At 41.5% G+C, this 16932-nt stretch overlaps 1 protein-coding gene and 1 long non-coding RNA gene across 2 annotated transcripts in view; one reads left to right on the forward strand and one right to left on the reverse strand.

Moving 5' to 3' along the window:
* Positions 1-10857, reverse strand: part of LOC110211506 (uncharacterized) — a 28280-nt gene extending 17423 nt beyond the window's left edge. Inside the window, exon 1 of the long non-coding RNA XR_002325426.2 lies at positions 10736-10857. This is a non-coding gene — a long non-coding RNA (uncharacterized LOC110211506). The remainder of the gene's footprint in view (positions 1-10735) is intronic.
* The window catches only part of FAM98B (family with sequence similarity 98 member B), a 40463-nt gene continuing 34285 nt past the window's right edge, over positions 10755-16932 (forward strand). The window contains 2 exon segments of the mRNA XM_020990768.2: positions 10755-10937; positions 14736-14884. Coding sequence (XP_020846427.1) covers positions 10780-10937; positions 14736-14884 — 307 coding nt within the window. The 5' untranslated portion in view covers positions 10755-10779.

The following is a 16932-nucleotide window of genomic DNA, read 5'->3' on the forward strand; positions in this document are numbered from 1 at the left end:
ACTATTACATTGTCTTATATATCCATTAATTCCTTTTAAGTTTTGTTAATTTGTTAATTTGGGCTTATTTGTCAATTTTTATTTTTGTTATTCATTTATTTTTTAAAAAAGCTTTATTGATGCCTTATATTTTTATATCACAGTCATTTGGGAAACACTCATCAAAGCTTCTTCTCTGTCTAGACAGATCCCTTTCATTTAGCAAAGAAAAATTAGCAAAAACACTTGATACAGTAATCATGGCTAACAATAACATTCTGTTCTAGTAGTCCCCTACCTCCCTGTCACAAGGAGGGAGGTATATGTTAGATCAAGGACTACTCTAAGATTTTCAGTGCTCAGAAGTTAGCAGTCTTTTAGTGAGCTTTTTGTTTTACATCATTGTGAATATTATTCTTATTTCACTCTGTATCAGCTTATACAAATTTTCTCATGTTTCTCTGAATTCCTCACATTTGTCATTTCTTATGGTATAATTAAACTTGATTACATTCATATTCCAGTTTATTTTTCAGCCATTCCCCAATTGGTTGGTGCCCACTTTGTTTCTAGTTCTTTGCTTCCACAAGGAATGCAAAAACAAATATTCTGTTATATATGAGACATTTTTTTTTCTATCTTTAGTTGCTTTGGAGTATAGGTCCAAGAGTGATATTGCTGAAAATGTGTCAATGACTTTCTGTTATCTTTTTGTTTGTTTCTTTTTAGGTGAGGCAATTGGGGTTAAGTGACTTGCCCTGGGTCACACAGCTAGTGATTGTCAAATGTCTGAGTCCAGATTTGAATTCAGGTCCTCTTTACTTCAAGGCTGGAACTCTATCCACTGCACCACCTAGCTGTTCCCTCCATTATCTTTAAAGGACCAATTATTCTACTTCTTCTTAGTTTAACTGATGTTTTTAGTTCTTCTATATTATTTTGCATTTTTGTTAGTTGGTTTTTTATCTCCTGTGGTTTTTTTTGGGAGGGATGGAGCAGGGGAAGGATGGATTAAAGTCTTTTAAAGTTCATTTATTTATCAATTTTATTTATCCATTTGTATTTCTTGCATCTCCTTTAGGAGCATTTCAGAAGACATTTCATCCCTTAAATGTTTTATGCTGCAGAATTTCTTCATTGTGTCCTAGTTTTTCTTTGATGTTATCATTATCTTTTGAATAGAGTTGTTTCTTCTTGCTTCTTTTTCTAAGGGAGACCATGAAGCATTGAAGGTCTACTTTTAAACAAATGATTGTTGAATTAAATTGGGTTTCTCTTTCTATAAATCTTTGTCTCTAGATCTTTTTAAAATTAATTCCCCTTTGTTGTTTCTTTCACTGTTTTTGTTTTTGTTCTTCCTCTCTCCCAGAATAATCAGGATAGTGTGGGTTGCTGATCTGGCCTGTGTACTTCAGCAAATTCTACCCTATGCATTTTTTTTTTCACCCACCCTACTTTATTCCCCTTCAGGGATGATGGTGGTAATAGGAACAGATTTTGAAATTCGGAGCTGCAGCTAGCTAAATGCACAAAGGTGAACATAACCTTTGCCAGGCTAGTATAAGTCCTTTATCTTCACAGAGCTCTCACACAAATCTCATTGGGTCTTTGCTGTGAGGGTTGCTCAGCTGGGTTCCCAGATTCTGCTCTTCTCTTTGGCCAGCTCTCTTCCATGCTGCCAGGGGTCGTACGCCTTGAAGCTGCTTTCTCAGGAGATTGCCTCTATGTACTGTTGTCTGTCTAGAACAAGCCTGGACAACCTGCATCCAGCCTAAGGGCTTTCGGTGGTCTGTGAAAAATGTAGAGGGTATTTTACACAGGCCTGATCTAGAATGTGTCTCTGCTCCCTGGTGGATACAGTGTCTGCTACTAGTCATTAGTCCTGTTATAAAGCAATATAGCTAATGAAGAGTTACGAGAGTGAGTATGAGAGAGAAACCCTGTCCTCCTTCCAAGAGCTATTTCTCTTCAGGGGCCAGGGTTTTCTTTACTTCTGGCTTTCAGAAAAGGCCTACAAAGCTAGCAACTCCGTGTTTGAATAGCCCTCAGAGGCATAGCCAGTTTTCTGCCCAACCAATCATATTATTCCTTCTGATTCACTCAAGGGATTTATTCATACCTCATAGCGGTAAACCTGCAACTTTACAATTAGTTTAATGCTTTGTTAACACATTAAAACTTCATTGCCTATGACCAAATCAGCAACCCAGTTTGAGGGGTGGGGTGGAGAAGAGAGGTCACATCTTACCTCCCTTATAGAAATAAGTTTAGAATAGTTCTGAAGCCTTAGGAAAAAGTGAGTTTATTGGACAAGGGAAATGCTTCTGTTTTTTTTCCCCTTCGTTACTTCCATCATTAACAAAAGCGTGGGTTTTTTTTTTTTGTAAGCTTCACTGTTTGCAGGGGGCAAAGAATCCTTAGAGAGATGGATAAAAATTAAAATGTTCCTGGAGTTGTACCATATTCTTAGTATAGAAAGGAAGGAGGAGAGATAAGACTTAGATGTTTCAGGTGGTGGGAAGAGACAAAGGTCAGCAACCTGTCAGAAATTCTCTACCCAGATTAGTAGTTGATATTTGCATAAAACAGAGGGACTGCTGGGCTAAATTTAAAAGTTTCTCTACCTTAGTGTCTCTCAATCTTTTTCACTTTCAGGAAACAGAGGCCTGAGATTTGCCTCAGTCATGGGATATGATAAGACCTAAAACTAAAAATGGGTTTCTGACTATGTCAGGTGATAGTTGAACCAAGAAGCCCAGGGAAGACAGCGCAATTCACTTAAGTTCAGAGGAGAGATCTAAAAAGAGCTGAAAGGGCAGCTCTGATCCCAAAATAGTGCCTTCTGATGAAACCTCCTTAAATTCCACGACTTACTTCTTGGCTTCATCCCAGCTACATATAAGGATAGTCACACAGTAAATCTCAGGTTTCTTCAGATGCAAGGTATTACCTGTGCACCCCCATTATACTCAAATCAGGTGAAAATTTTCTAAAGAATGGAGATCTGAGTAGGATGGTAAGCAATAGAGAAGGAGCCAATGGATGAGGAAATATTGAAAGTTAGAAAGATGATCAAATCAATCAATCAATAAAAATTTATGAATCGATTTCTAGGTGTTGGTCATTGTGGTAGGCATTCAATGTGCAAATACAAGAGTAAGTTCTTCAAGGAACTTACATTGTAATAATGTGTTCCACACTGAGTGGTGCTTGACACATATTAGGTAGTTAACTGTCCTCCTTCCTTCTCTAGGAGGACTGATGACATGTCTTGACTTGTGCATGAATTTGATATGGAGTGAGGCAGAGTCATCAGCCTCACTCTGCAGCTCACTGGCAAGACAAAGCTCAAGAAGACTGACAATGCCCAGGATTCAGTGGGTGACCCTAGCCTTTCTAAATTAAGGTCTTTCGCAGGTCTCAGTTTGCCTGAGGCCATGCCCATTCAATGACTGAGGGCTGGGTAAGAGTTAAGAGAAAAGATGGTTCAATTTACCATGACAAAGATATCAATCTGGGAGGCAGAGACCCTCAGAGTTTCTGGCTGGAATAGAAAACAACTGCCATTTACACTCATTCTAAGCCATCAAAAACCTAAACAATAAGTGAGGGAGGTTCTATTATTGGCTATTCAGTGAAAGCCAGAGTGATCTGGGTTTCTCCATTGAAAACACTGTGTTTCAAGAAATCAAAAATGAAACACATGCAGGACAAAAATAAGTTGTCCCAGCTTCTTGAAGAAAAAAAATAAAAATAAACAAAAGAAGAGATGGAGGAGGAGGAGACCAGAGGACAGATAACATACTCTCAGACTGAAGAGGTCTAGGACTTTTGGGGTGCTGGGTCCCCAAGATCGCGGTACTGGGCCCTGCTGAATGAATTCAACTCAAATCTTCTTCAGCCAGAGGAAAAGTTTATTAGTGATAAATCACAGAGGCCAGGCGACGCCCATAAGGACAGGCGGGCATGAGAAAGGCTCAGCCTTTGGGGCACTAGAGATTCTCAGCTGGGTGACCCCCGTAAAGATGAGCAGGCATGAGAGGTTCTCAGTCTTTTGAGCGTGAGATTCTCAGCATCTGAATGAGGGCCAAGGTGGATCTTAAATACTAAAATAACTTTGGGTGGCCAGAGAAGGGGGTTGGGAAAAGGGTCTAGGTAACAATTCTAATTGGGGAGGTCAGAGAGATTGAATAGACAATGGGAATAGCTAATGGAGGGAACAGAAAGGCAGAAGCTTGAAAGGCAACTGCACAAAACCAAGGTGGGGCCAGGACTTTCAAAAGGAGATAAAGGAAGGCCTTTCTGGGGCCTATAGACAAAAGGGAGCCTAAGGCTTTCAAAGGGAGATGAGGGGAGTCGATTAGGAATTTGAAGGTTTAAGGGTTTTCAGGTCCTGTAGACAAACTGGAGCCAGATTCTATTCAGGGCAAGGGTCGAAGGTGCATCTGAATAAGATCTAAAGGTAAGCTAGGGCTTTCAAGGGAGATGAGGGTCTGGGGCCTGTGAGTTAGATTCCCTTTGGGGCAAAGGGTGAAGATCTTGGCTTGGGCCCCGCCCCCATGAAGATAACATGGTAAAGACAGTTAATACAAAATGTTCTCCTAAGAACCTAGCTCATTCCTTCCCACAAATATAGCACCTATGGGAGGAATAAGCTTAAACTTAGACCACCATAATTGCAGTGAGTTCCAGGTTCACTGGTGGATGGCTGGAAGAGGACGTGAATGATCTGGGTGAATTAAAGAGATTTCCCTCACTCATGTGCTCACCATTTACAACTCAGTCTCAAAGGAGAGTCCTATACTTGAATGAATTAATTCTCTTGCAGTAGGGGTTAGGAGTGTGGGAATAGTCTATAGATCTAACAGGTCTCTCTACCTGGTGATGAGAAGAGGGCAGTGACCATCAGTGGCAAGGAAGATGGCATGCTTCCAGCAATCACAGTGGGCAAACAGAATCAAGTCCACAAGAAAAATTCATGTCATTTGCAAGGAACAGGGCCTTCCTTTGATATTAGAGCAAAGGAGGAGAGAGTGGGGGATGATTTTCAGGGGATTTGTTTGGAGTGTAGAGCTGAGAGGAAGAAAGAATTCTTCACCAATTACTTTATTTATATTTCTATTTAATTAAAATGTCTTTGAAATAAGCGTATCGTATGGTTAACTAGTGAAAGTAAATCACATTGATGGGGACTTGTGAGAAAGGATTTCGAGAGGATTCTAACCCACAAGTTGTAGCTAAGTAGGGGACCAAATTGAATGAGAGAGAAGCTCCCAGTATTAAAACCAGACCATGTGAGCTCAGACCTGAGATCTTGAGCCACTGGTTATTAAGGGCATCTTGGAGGTAAGGATGAGGATCGTGGTGATGGGATGTGGGCCCAAGCCGAGATCTTCACCCCTTGACCCAAAGGGAATCTGGCTCCCATTTGTCTACAAACCCCAGTTCCTCATCTTCCTTTGAAAGCCCTAGCTCCACCTTTTCATCCTTTCAAACTTCTTCCTTCCAGTTCCCTTCATTATCTATTCCCATTGTCTATTCAATCTCTCAGACCTTCCAATTGGAATTCTCACCCAGACTCTTTTCCCAGCCCCCTTCTCTGGCCACCCAAAGTTACTTTAGTGTATATAAGATCCACCCTGGCCCCCATCCAAATGCTGAGAATCTCTCATGCCCCAAAGGCTGAGCTTTTCTCATGCCTGCTCATCCTTACAGGCGTCACCTGGTCTATATGATTTATCTCTAATAAACTTTTTCTCTGGCTGGAAGAAAATTTGGGTTGAATTCATTCAGGCAGGGCTTGAGTCGCAATCTTGGGGTTCCAGCATCCCAAACCTCTAGACCTCTTCAGTGGGTGATGGCTATATCTTCTAGGACCTGCAGTGAGAATGGACAGGAGAGTAATAGGCCCTGCATTGATAGTAAGACTTGAGATGTGATTATAGGGGCTCTGGGAATGATAGAGACAGCTTGCAATGTCTGGATTTGGGAGTGAGACTAGAGATGGGAGCTATGACCTTATGGCCTTGGGACTAGGGGGGAGATGCTCTGGCTATAGCTGGGTTGGATGCTAAAGTGGTCACTTCCTGTCTGGTAGAGTTAAAAGACAACGTTGGTCTTCCCAACATTACTAGAGAGTAGAAAGATAGAGGCCATTGACTCCCTTGCTAGGCTGGAAGTTGGAGTTGTTGAAATGGTGGATGAGAGGGGAAGGTACAGGGGTGTGCTGGAGCCAACTCCAGCTGGGTGAGCTAATTATTAAATCTTCAGTGTAAGCACATACACTTCAGAAATTGGCAAACACTGCAAGCTTGATATATTGGGTTTTTTTTTAATGATCTAGACTTAAAGTGACAGAGAAAAATGTTATTAATGTACATTAAACTTAAAAGAGCGCTGTGCATATATTTTTAAAAGCCAGTTGTTAAACATTTACTAGCATTCCCCTGGGGGTGGGAGAGGAGTGGAAACCATACCCCCTACCTAGAGTTCAGAGTATTGAGGTTCAGGGGCAGGTAATCTAGTTGCCCTAGCAATGCTCCTTTTACAATGATAATCAATGTGTGAAAGGTGGGATCTGTTTTCTGGGATTCATCCCAAGATGATGAAATTCTTGGAAGGAGCCCATCTCTCATACCTGGGAAATCTTGCAGATATTTTGGGTCATTTTGAATATTTATATCCACACCAAAATGGAATATCCCTGGCAAAATTATTCTGTCAAAGGGCTGAGTTAAACTCATACCAATTCCAATTGGGGATTTACAGAAGTGAAGGTCAGGGTCTGTAGAATAATCTGAGCTCTGACATAGGCTTTCATTGCAAGGGGCTACAATGCTTTTTTCAGTTCAGGGACAAGTCTGCCTAGTTCTTAATAAAGCATTGATTAAGGAAAGAGAGAAAGACCAATCTGTCAGCAACTCTGCCAATTTATGTCAGCAATCTCTGGGCAGCTAGAGAAGATGTGTGATGATTCTCAGGATGGGGCCAGATAATGAGTAGTTTCAGGCCCTGATTAAGCAGGAAACAAAAGGAGAGCCATAACTAGATTCCGACATCGATTAAGCAAGAGGAATTGATGCTGGCACTCTGGGTGCACTTACAGCATCTGCTCATACTGAGAAAATATTCAGGGAGGTTTCCAAGGAGCATATTCCCTTGGGAAAATCAGCTTCTGTGTCTTTGTCAGAGCAACAGTTTCAATAGCCATCGTCCAAAGTCTGAGAGAACAGTGAAAGGCCTTTGAGTTGTGAGTGTAAGGCCAGGCTTGCTTTCAAGAAATTCAAAAGTAAAAATTACAGGCATTTATTTTCATTAAGATAATCAAATCTTTTCCTTCTGGGACAACAGGCTCAATCAGACACTAATAATTCTGAGAGTTTCTTTTGGTTTTTTAATTGCATACTAGGATTGCTAATAAGATAGATATCATATTTTTATTAAAGTCCCAAAGGGAACCATAGTTACACAATTTTGCCTGAGTAGATTTTCTACTACTGAGAAAATACAAAGAATAACAATATGAAAGAAAGCAGAATTAGGCTTGTGGCCACAAGGACACATTTGCATGCTAGGTTGCACCAAATATACCAAAACCACGGAGTTAGTAAATATCAAGTAGCAACAGCAGCATCCTTTATGAATGAGGACCAGGGCAAGGGATCAGAGAATTCAAAAGCTGAAAAATGGTGACGCTGTTGGCTGGTTTGAGATGTCTGGGACAGCATGTGGAGTGAGTCTGTTATTCACAATAAATTCTGACTAATGGAATTAAAAAGGATCAGAGAGATGGCTTGTTTGAAGGGTAAATGGGGTAAAAATGAACAATTTGTTGTTGTTCAGATGTGTCTGACTCTTTGTGACCTGTGCACCATAGAATGCCAATACTGTCCAGGGGGTTTTCTTGGCAAAGATACTGGAGTGGTTTGCCATTTACTTCTCCAGTAGATTAAGGCAAACAGATGTTAAATGAATTGCTCAGGGTCACATAGCTAGTAAGTGTCTGAAAGAGGATTTGAATTCAGATCGTCCTGACTCTACGCTTGGTGCTCTATCCATTAAGCCACCTAGCTACCTTCGGGAAAGGAGACAACTATGTGCTAAAAAGACATATACGAGATAAATTGGGGGTAGTCTCGGAGGGAAGGAATTAATATTAATAAGAACTAGGAAAAGCTTCTTGCTGAAAGAGAAAATTTAGCTGAGATTTGAAGGAAGCTAAGAGGCAGAGATGAAGTGGAAGAGAGTTCCAGGCAAGAGGGACAGCCATTGAAAATGCTTGGAGTTTGGAGACGGAGTGTTTTGTGTGAGAACCAGCAAGAAATCCAGTATTACTGGATTGCTTAATTTGAGGCTCATTCTCACCAGCATTATCAACTGAGATCAATTTCTTGGTTCCCACAAATTAATGAATGAGTGACAATGAGTGAGTGGATAGATAGTGTCCCTCATCTCCACTGTCCTCAAGGTCAGAATCCTCTCTTTCTCTTTCTCAGGGGAAATTTTACTACTTTCCCAAAACTGATGAGAAAAGGAAAACCTCCAAAGCAAAAGCACCTAAAGTACTGTAGCTAAGGAGGGAGGGGCATGGTAACCAGGAATAAAGTTACTATTCACTGTATATTGTCCTCACCAGATCTTATCTAGAGTTATTTTATTTCTGAGGCCCACATTTTAGAAAGGACACTGATTAGTTGGAGACCGTCAAGAGAAGAAGTAGGATGGTGAAAGACCTCAAGTTCATGCCACCAGTCGAAAGAACTTAGGGAAGTTTAGCCTGTAAAAGAGAATACTTGGAGAAGTATGTCTTCTGTTACCTGGCAGTGATTTGACATGTTGTTTGGCCCTATAATGCAGAACTATGAGCAGGGCGTGGAAATTGCAAAGACATAAATGTAGGCTCGATATAATGAACAACTTTGTAAGGATTATCCAAATGTGGGATGGGATCCCCATCTATGAAGGCCTTCAAACAAAAAGTTGGATGTCTATTTATTGGGGATCTTGTCAAGATGGATTCTTTTTCAGGTTGGACTAGATAGCTATGATTTCTCTTCCAATTTTGAAATTCTATAATTCTATGGTATGTAATCCTAGGTTTAGGTCTGGAGCATTTGTGTAAGATTTTTCTCATTGGTGGAGAGAAGGATGATTCAATACTGTGTGCCTGTGTGAGAGGCAGAATTGACTCAAGAGATTGGAAGAGGAGAAGGCTTCCTTTCTCCTTTGAGAAATCACATTCATAGTTCTAGATCCTTTTCAGGGAGAAATCAAGAAAGAAAGATAAAAAGACTTTGAGAAGCAACAGACATGTAGGGGACTCAGTACCCTAACTAGTTCCTGATTTCTAGCTTGTCTCCTTTTAGGGGTGGTCCTGGCTCATTCCAGTACCAGGTTTGATATTGGTATGGAATGAGTTACTTGTAGGTCATTGATGTTTTTTTCTTTTAAAGAAGGCTTACCTCGTCCTAACATAGAAAGGATATTCAACAAGGATAATTGGCACTTAGCTCAAGTTGATGTGCATCCCCTTATCTCCATTTGGAAATGCATCCAGTCAGCAGGGCATAGTGGCCCCAGATCATGCTTCATAGCCTCTTACAACCATCCGCCATCGAACACTACAATTACAGTGGTCTAAGTTTAAGCTTACTCATCCCACGGAAGGCGTGAACTAGGTCCTTAGGGAACCCTGGCAGATATTAGTGCTATCATACTTCCAATAGAGACTTCGGAGAATTTCTCCTTGGGTGAGAATAGGGACTCTGTCTCTTTGTGTTGAGCTAAGATATCCCATTCCCACTTGTGTAGCTCATTCACACTAATATTTGTCTGGTATACTATAATCTGTATAACTTCTCTGATTTTTGTTGTTATGTGCTTGGATAATTTCATTTGTTATTATTTGTGGCCTTTGTATAACATGAATTTGGTGAGAAGGAATAGCCTCTCTACTCCACCACTAAAGCTCTACTGCAATCTAAAAACTCCTAGTTACAGAAAGCCTTTATCATTCTGATTACGGGGTAGAGAATTGATAACACTATTTAGGCCTGGGAAGGGCCAGGTAAAGTAAACAGCCACAAAACATTTTGTTGTTGAGTCGTTTTCACTGGCATCTGACTCTCTGTGACCTCATTTAGGGTTTTCTTGGCAAAAATACTAGACTGGTTTGCCACTTTCTTTTCCAGCTTTACAGATAAGGAAACTGAGGCTAACAGGGTTAAGTGATTTGCTCAGGGTCACATGGCTAGCAAGTGTCCGAGACAGCATTTTAACTCAGTGCCAGCACTCTTTCCACTTTGCCACCTAGCTGCCCCTACAAAAGGTATATGTAGATAAAAATTCATCTGCTTGCCATGATAACATGACTTTCCTACCATTCTTTTGTGTTGATGTACTGCTGTCTTCAGGAAGGCCATACTCAAAAACTTTGTACGATCCATGATTTTATTGGTGTGAGTAGTCCCTCTACTGTGAAAGCCTGATTACTAGTTGTGTGACCCTGGGCTTTTTCCAGCCTCAGTTTCCTCATCTGTAAAATAAAGGAATAAGAGAAATCCTTTCCAGCTTTAAATCCAAAACTATGTGGAGCTGAAATGAGCTGCAATCATTTGTCGTGCTTGAACTTAAACTGTGACTAAGACAAGATAGGTCTTTTCATGATTATTGTTGCCAGGAGGGCCATTTACAGCACCTAGGCCGGACCACCATTGAGCAAGCGCACTCAGGGCGGGTAGGGGATACAAATCCTTACCCAGAGGCAGCGTCTTCCGTAGGGATCACCCGGACGACGTTGGGATGGGCCGGATCCCGGAACCTGCGACTAGAGCCGACGGCTTCCGGCCGGCCTTTTTAGAACGGTGCACCGACCGAGGCCGGCGGGCTATGAGAAGGCCGGAGCCAGGCCCGGAGCCGAGCATGGAGGGGGACGTGCTGGACACGCTTGAGGCTCTGGGGTGAGTAGCTTTGGGGGGGCTTTCCCCTCGGGGCAGAGCTCCGCTTCGCCTTCTTCTCCGGGCCTTTGCGGGGCACCTTGGGCAGAACCTTTCCCGGAGGTTGAACTGCGCGGGCCTGGGCCGGGAACGGCGTCGACGGGGTTAAATGGGAAGGGGGCGAGGGGTCCGGCTTCCCCCGGAGTCTAGAGCTAGGCTAAGGCCGAGACCGAGGCTGGGGAGGAGTGTGGTGTGTATGTGTGGGGGGGTGTTTCTTCTTTTGAGGGGAGGGGGCAGGTCCCAAGCGCCATTGACACTCCTCCTCTCTGGTCTCCCGCCTTTCTCGTCCGTCTTCTTTACGACCCTATTGTCCGGCCGCCTCGAGCACGTCCCGCCTCCTCGTGGCGGCCGCCCGCCTAACGGGACGAAGGAACCACACTGGGAGCCCGCGCCTAGCCGCAGGAAACGCCTCCCGTGGAGACTTTCCGGTGAACGGGAGGGGGGGGTTGGGAATCACCCGCTCCGCAACCCCCCCCCCCCGCGCGTCCCGCTGCTAGGGACCGTCCAATGGAAACTTTCTTGAGGCCGGTAGGTGGCGCAGCGGAGAAAGCGCCGGCCTGGAGTCGGGAAGTCCTCATTTCAAACTCAGCCTGGGATGCTTTCTGTGGGACAAGTCCCTTCACTTCTGTCTGTCCTAGTTTCCTCATCTGTAAAACGAGGAATAAAAGCACCTACCTCCCGGGGTTGTTGTGAAGATCAAAAGAGATAATAGTTGCAAAATGCTTTACAAACCTTATAGCACTCTGTAGGGTGTCCCAAAGCTCTTAGTGCAGTTTTAAGCTTTATTGTTATTAGTATTATCATCTAACATTTACACTGAGCGTCCCAAGACCTTTAGTGCAGTTTTAAATTTTATTATTAATAGTAGTGTTATCATCACCTAGCATTTATGTAGGTTGTCCCAAAACTCTTAGTGCAGTTTTAAGTTTTATTATTATTATTGTCTCTGTCTATCATTTATACTAGGTGTCCCAAAACTCTTAGAGTAATTTTAAGCTTTATTATTATCATTTTTAGTATTGTCATCACCTAGCATTTATACAGGATGTCTCAAAACTCTTAGGGCAGCATTAAGCTTTATTATTAGCTGGCATTTATACAGGGTGTCCCAAAAGTAGACTGCACTAAGACTTTTGGGACATCCTGTATAAATGGTAGTTATTTTTATTACAGCTACTACCACCACCACCACTTTTTCCCTGAGGCTATAGTAAAGGTATTTCCTTGAGTGAATGAACATGGATTTTAAAAGGCATTTATTCAACACTTACCACATACTAAGCATATAACTAGAAAAGATGAGGCAGTCTCTGCTCTCCAGGAGTTCACATTCTAATGGGAGAGAGCATAAATGGAGGGTTCCATCTGCAAGTTAGATGCCTTAGTAGAACTGCTTTGTTTCATTTGCTTTTATTCGTTGCGTGGTGTCCAACAAAGTTTATCCCAGGGGCTGGCACATAGGAGGTGCTTAATAAATGCTTGCTGATTTGCCTCTTCCCCTTGCAGTGACAGCACTTGGTCACAGAGTGTACTTTCTGCTGAGTAGAGGGAGAGCATTCAGTTTTAGGAGTGCTGGAAATGATCAACTTAGCAGCAGACTCTGTGGGATCAAAAGGTTGAAATTTTAGTGAGGCTGTTAGTTTACTTGATGAGGGTATGGGCCTATGATTTCATTGGTGTAGGAACTTCAGATGAGGAAACTCCTTGTACTAAAGTTTTTTTGGTCAGTGTAAGGACCAAGAGAGTGAAGTGACTGGCTGTAGGTTGCCCAGACGTTGGGCCTTCAACTGAAGTCGTCCAGACTCACAACACCAGCCCTCCATCCACAATTCCAAAAATGACTCAACAGTAATAATAACAATAATTATAATAACTGACATTTATGTAGCACCTTTGATCCCATCCCTTTTGGCTTCTTTAGCACATTGCCTCTACTGTCACTTCCACTCATACTCAGAGTTACTATCTACTGGGTACTTTCCTACTGCCTACAAACATGTCCATGTCTCCCCCTTCCTTAAAAAACCCTGGCTCTATCCCACCATCTAGCTGTCTTTTCATATCTCTTCACCCCTTCTAGGCTAAACACCTTGAGAAAGTGGTCTACATGAGGTACCTTCACTTCACCTTTCACCTGCTTATTGGCACCCCCTTCCCTCCACTATCTGGCTTCTGACCTCATCATTCAGTTGAAACCACTTTTTCCAGAATTGTCAGTTATCTCTTAATAGCCAAAACCAGTGGTCCACTCTCAGTCCTCATCCTTCTTGACCTGTCTTTAGCTTTTGATACTGTTGATTACTCTACCTCTTGTATATTCTCTTCTCCCTAGGTTTTTGTGACAGTGCTCTTTGCTGGTTCTCTTCTCACTATCTGACCACTCCTTTACAGTTTCCTTGACTGTATCTTCATGTCATACCTACTAACAATGGATTTCCCCCAAGACTTTGTCTTGGGCCCTATTTTCTCTCTATACCAGGGGATCTTAACCTGGAATCCATGGGGTACATAGATAGATTTCAGGATGTGTGTGAACTTGGAGGGAAAACAATACATTTTTACTTCAGCATAATTTGTTTCCTTTGCAATAGTATGTGTTTTATCCATTTAAAAACATGATTCTGAGCTGGGGTTCATAGGGTTTCACTAGACTGCTAAAAGGGTCCATGACACAAAATTGTTCACATGAAGAAACCCTGCTCTGTACTTTGTCATTTGATAATCTTATCCACTCTCATGGGTTCAGTTATCATTTTTATACAGATGGTTTCCAGATCAAGATATCCAGCCTCAGCATCTCTCCTAAGCTCTAGTTCCTCACTGCCAACTGCCTTTTGGGTATCTCTAGCTAGATGTCTCATAGGCAACCAAATCCTCCCTCCTTCCCAACTCTTCTGTTATTATCAAGGGCATAGACTTCCTTCCAGTCACCCAGGCTTGTGGCATTGGTGTCATCCCAGATATCTCAGTTGTATTCACCTCACAAATCTGTCTTCAGATCTTCACCTCATTTCTGGAACACTCCCCCTTTTCCTCTCTGACCCAGCCTTACACCCTGCTGCATGCCCTTATCACATATCACCTGGATTATTGCAGTAGACTGCTGGTGGGTCTACCTAGCTCAACTCTCCCCACTCCAATCTATCCTCCACTCAGCTGCGAAAGACGTTTGCCTTTTGGCTTGACGCTGTCACCCCACTGCTTTTTGCCTGTTATGAGGATTAAACGACATGATTTGTGTGAAAGCATCTTGAAAATTCTAAAAGAGCTTTCTGGGTCCCTGGCTTTGAGAGGTGAACCTTTTGCCTTACCTTTCTGAAAACCACTTCACTGTCACTTCTTGCAGATGCCTCACTCTGTGTGTGTGTGTGTGTGTGTGTGTGTGTGTGTGTGTGTGTGTGTACCCATTCCCTTCTCTTCCCCTCAACTTTCTAGCAAGCCTTTATTTATTGTCTTCTCCCATTAGAATGTAAACTTCTTGAGGGCAAGAACTGTCTTGTTTGCTTATATTTGTATTCTCCAGCTTAGTACAGTGCCTGGCACAGAGTAAAGGCTTGATAAAAGCTCTATCAATCCATCTATTAATATATTAGGTGTGTGAACATACATGTAACTGAAAATAAGGCCATTAAGAAGAAACCATGCCTAACCCTGTATGATGTTTCAACAGTTATGCCAGATGCCAACTTGTAAGAAAAGTCAAGTATTAGTTACTCAGAATTATGTTGCTCTAGTTTTACTTCTTTATTCTTTTCTTTCCAGGTATGATGGTCCTCTCTTGGAAGAACAAGCACTTATCAAAGCAGTAGAAAGTGGCCTGTCCTCACCTGAATTTTCAGAGCTCTGCATTTGGTTAGGATCTCAGATAAAACTATTATGTGACTTAGAAGAAAGCATTTCTTCAACAGCCGGTATTTCCATTGAACCTTGTTTACTTTTTTGTTCAGTTGTAATATGTAGTTAAACCTTTTTTTTTAATTGTTTCCTTAGCTTTATTCTTGATGTACAAAGAAATTATTTAATATTTTTAGCATTTGACGATTGGAATCAGTTTGGCTTATTGGAAAATGTGAGGAAGTTTATAACTTTAAGGATATTTGAGTGTAGAAAAACAATATATCAAAATTGTTAATCCAATTTAAATTTATCCAGAATTGATGATTACAGTTTATATTCAAAGTAAATGTTTTTCAGATATCTTAAATACCATTTTGGTCTTTAATTTTTAAAAGAGACATAATCTGAACATGTTAATTCAAAGTCTTTTTTTTCTAGTCCATAGACAATATAAAACAAAAGTTTGATAAAACAAACAAACAAACAAAGGTCTTTCCCCAGAAATCAGATTGTTAGCTTGTTTGAACTTTTTATACCTCATTTGCTACGGAGCAGCTCCAAGTTTCAATGACAGTGAGAACAGTAGTTACCATGGCTCTATATATGACATGTTTTTCATGGAAGGACTACTTGTATATATTGTATTGAACCAAATCTCTAGAAGAATCTATTTTGACTATACGTAGAAAACTTTCTGAATTAGCATTCATACATAGCAATCAACAGTCAACATAGCAGCAAAACAGGCTGCTATCATATGACTTCAGAGAATAAAAACGAGCAATTAAATTCAATCCAAGGATTGTACAGAACGGAATATACACGCAGATAGGATGCAAGTTGTTAATTTGTTATAAAGTTAGTGAATATGTGATGGTGGTCCCACATGGTTTTATGTAACATGGTGACAGACAAAAGTTTCAAATCATCTCTTTATACAGAAAAGTATGTTACATGTTTAAAAAAATTATAGTGATTCAGTTATGAAAATGCTCATAAGCTCTGACTTGTCAAATTAATGTCCTTATGTTAAATTGTCAAGACAAGCAGCTAGTCATTTTTCAAACAGATTAAAAATTTAATTTTCAGTTGTCTTTACCTAAACTTGGCACCATATACATGTGAAGATATAATTTGAAACGAGGAGGAAAAATGTAAGTTAATAATTTGGAATTAAATATGAGACTCATTTCAAGATCACAGAATTTGAGAGTTGAGAGAGATTCCAGCAACCATCTAGACTAAACCCATCCACAAAAGGAATCCCCAGTATAACAAACGAAGTACATGGTCATCTGACTCTCCCTGAAGACCTCCAAGGAGTTGAGGAGCCCATTACTTCCTGAAGCCTTCTGTTCTGTTTTTGGACTGCTTTAATTAGTCAGCAGGCAGCTAGGTGGCGCAGTGGATGGAGCACCGTACTTGGAATCAGAAGAACCTGAGTTCAGATTTGACCTCAGACACCTACTAGCTGTGTGACCCTGGGCAGGTCACTTAACCCTATTTGCCTTAGTTTGCTTATCTATGAGCTGAAGAAGGAAATGGCAAACCACTTCAATGTCTGCCAAGAAAACTCCAGAGAGGGTCGCAAAAAGTCAGACACGCTTGGAACAACTCAACAACAGCAGCAGCAGCAGCAAATAGCGATTTTTTCCTGGCATTGTTTGTGACTTCCACCTGTTGCTCTGTATTCTGCCCTCTGGGGTCAAACAGAACAAATCTCATTCCTTCTCCACAGTATAGCTCTTCGTATTGTGGGAAACCTGCTGTCATGTCCCTCCTTGAGTCTTTTCTTGGCTAAACAGCTCCAGTTTCTCAAGACCCTTCAACATCCTGGTGGCTTTTTTCTTGGTAGAATCCAACTTATCCTTAAAAAGTGGTACCCAGAACTGGAAAATAGCCCAGGTGAAGTCTGACAGGGCAGGGTGTAGGGTGACTATTTCCTTTCTATTGCTGGCATCATTTTCTCCCTTAATGCAGCCCAAGGTCACGTTATCTTTTTTGGCTGCTACATCACATTGCTGACTTACTGAGTTTGTAGTACACCAAGACTCCCAGATCTCTCAGAAAAAATATTGCCTAATCATGCCTCCTCACTCTTAGCTTGTGAACTGGATTTTTT

The sequence above is a fragment of the Phascolarctos cinereus genome, unplaced genomic scaffold (assembly GCF_003287225.1).
Source record: "Phascolarctos cinereus isolate Bilbo 61053 unplaced genomic scaffold, phaCin_HiC Scaffold_3;HRSCAF=262, whole genome shotgun sequence".
Classification (NCBI taxonomy): Eukaryota; Metazoa; Chordata; class Mammalia; order Diprotodontia; family Phascolarctidae; genus Phascolarctos; species Phascolarctos cinereus.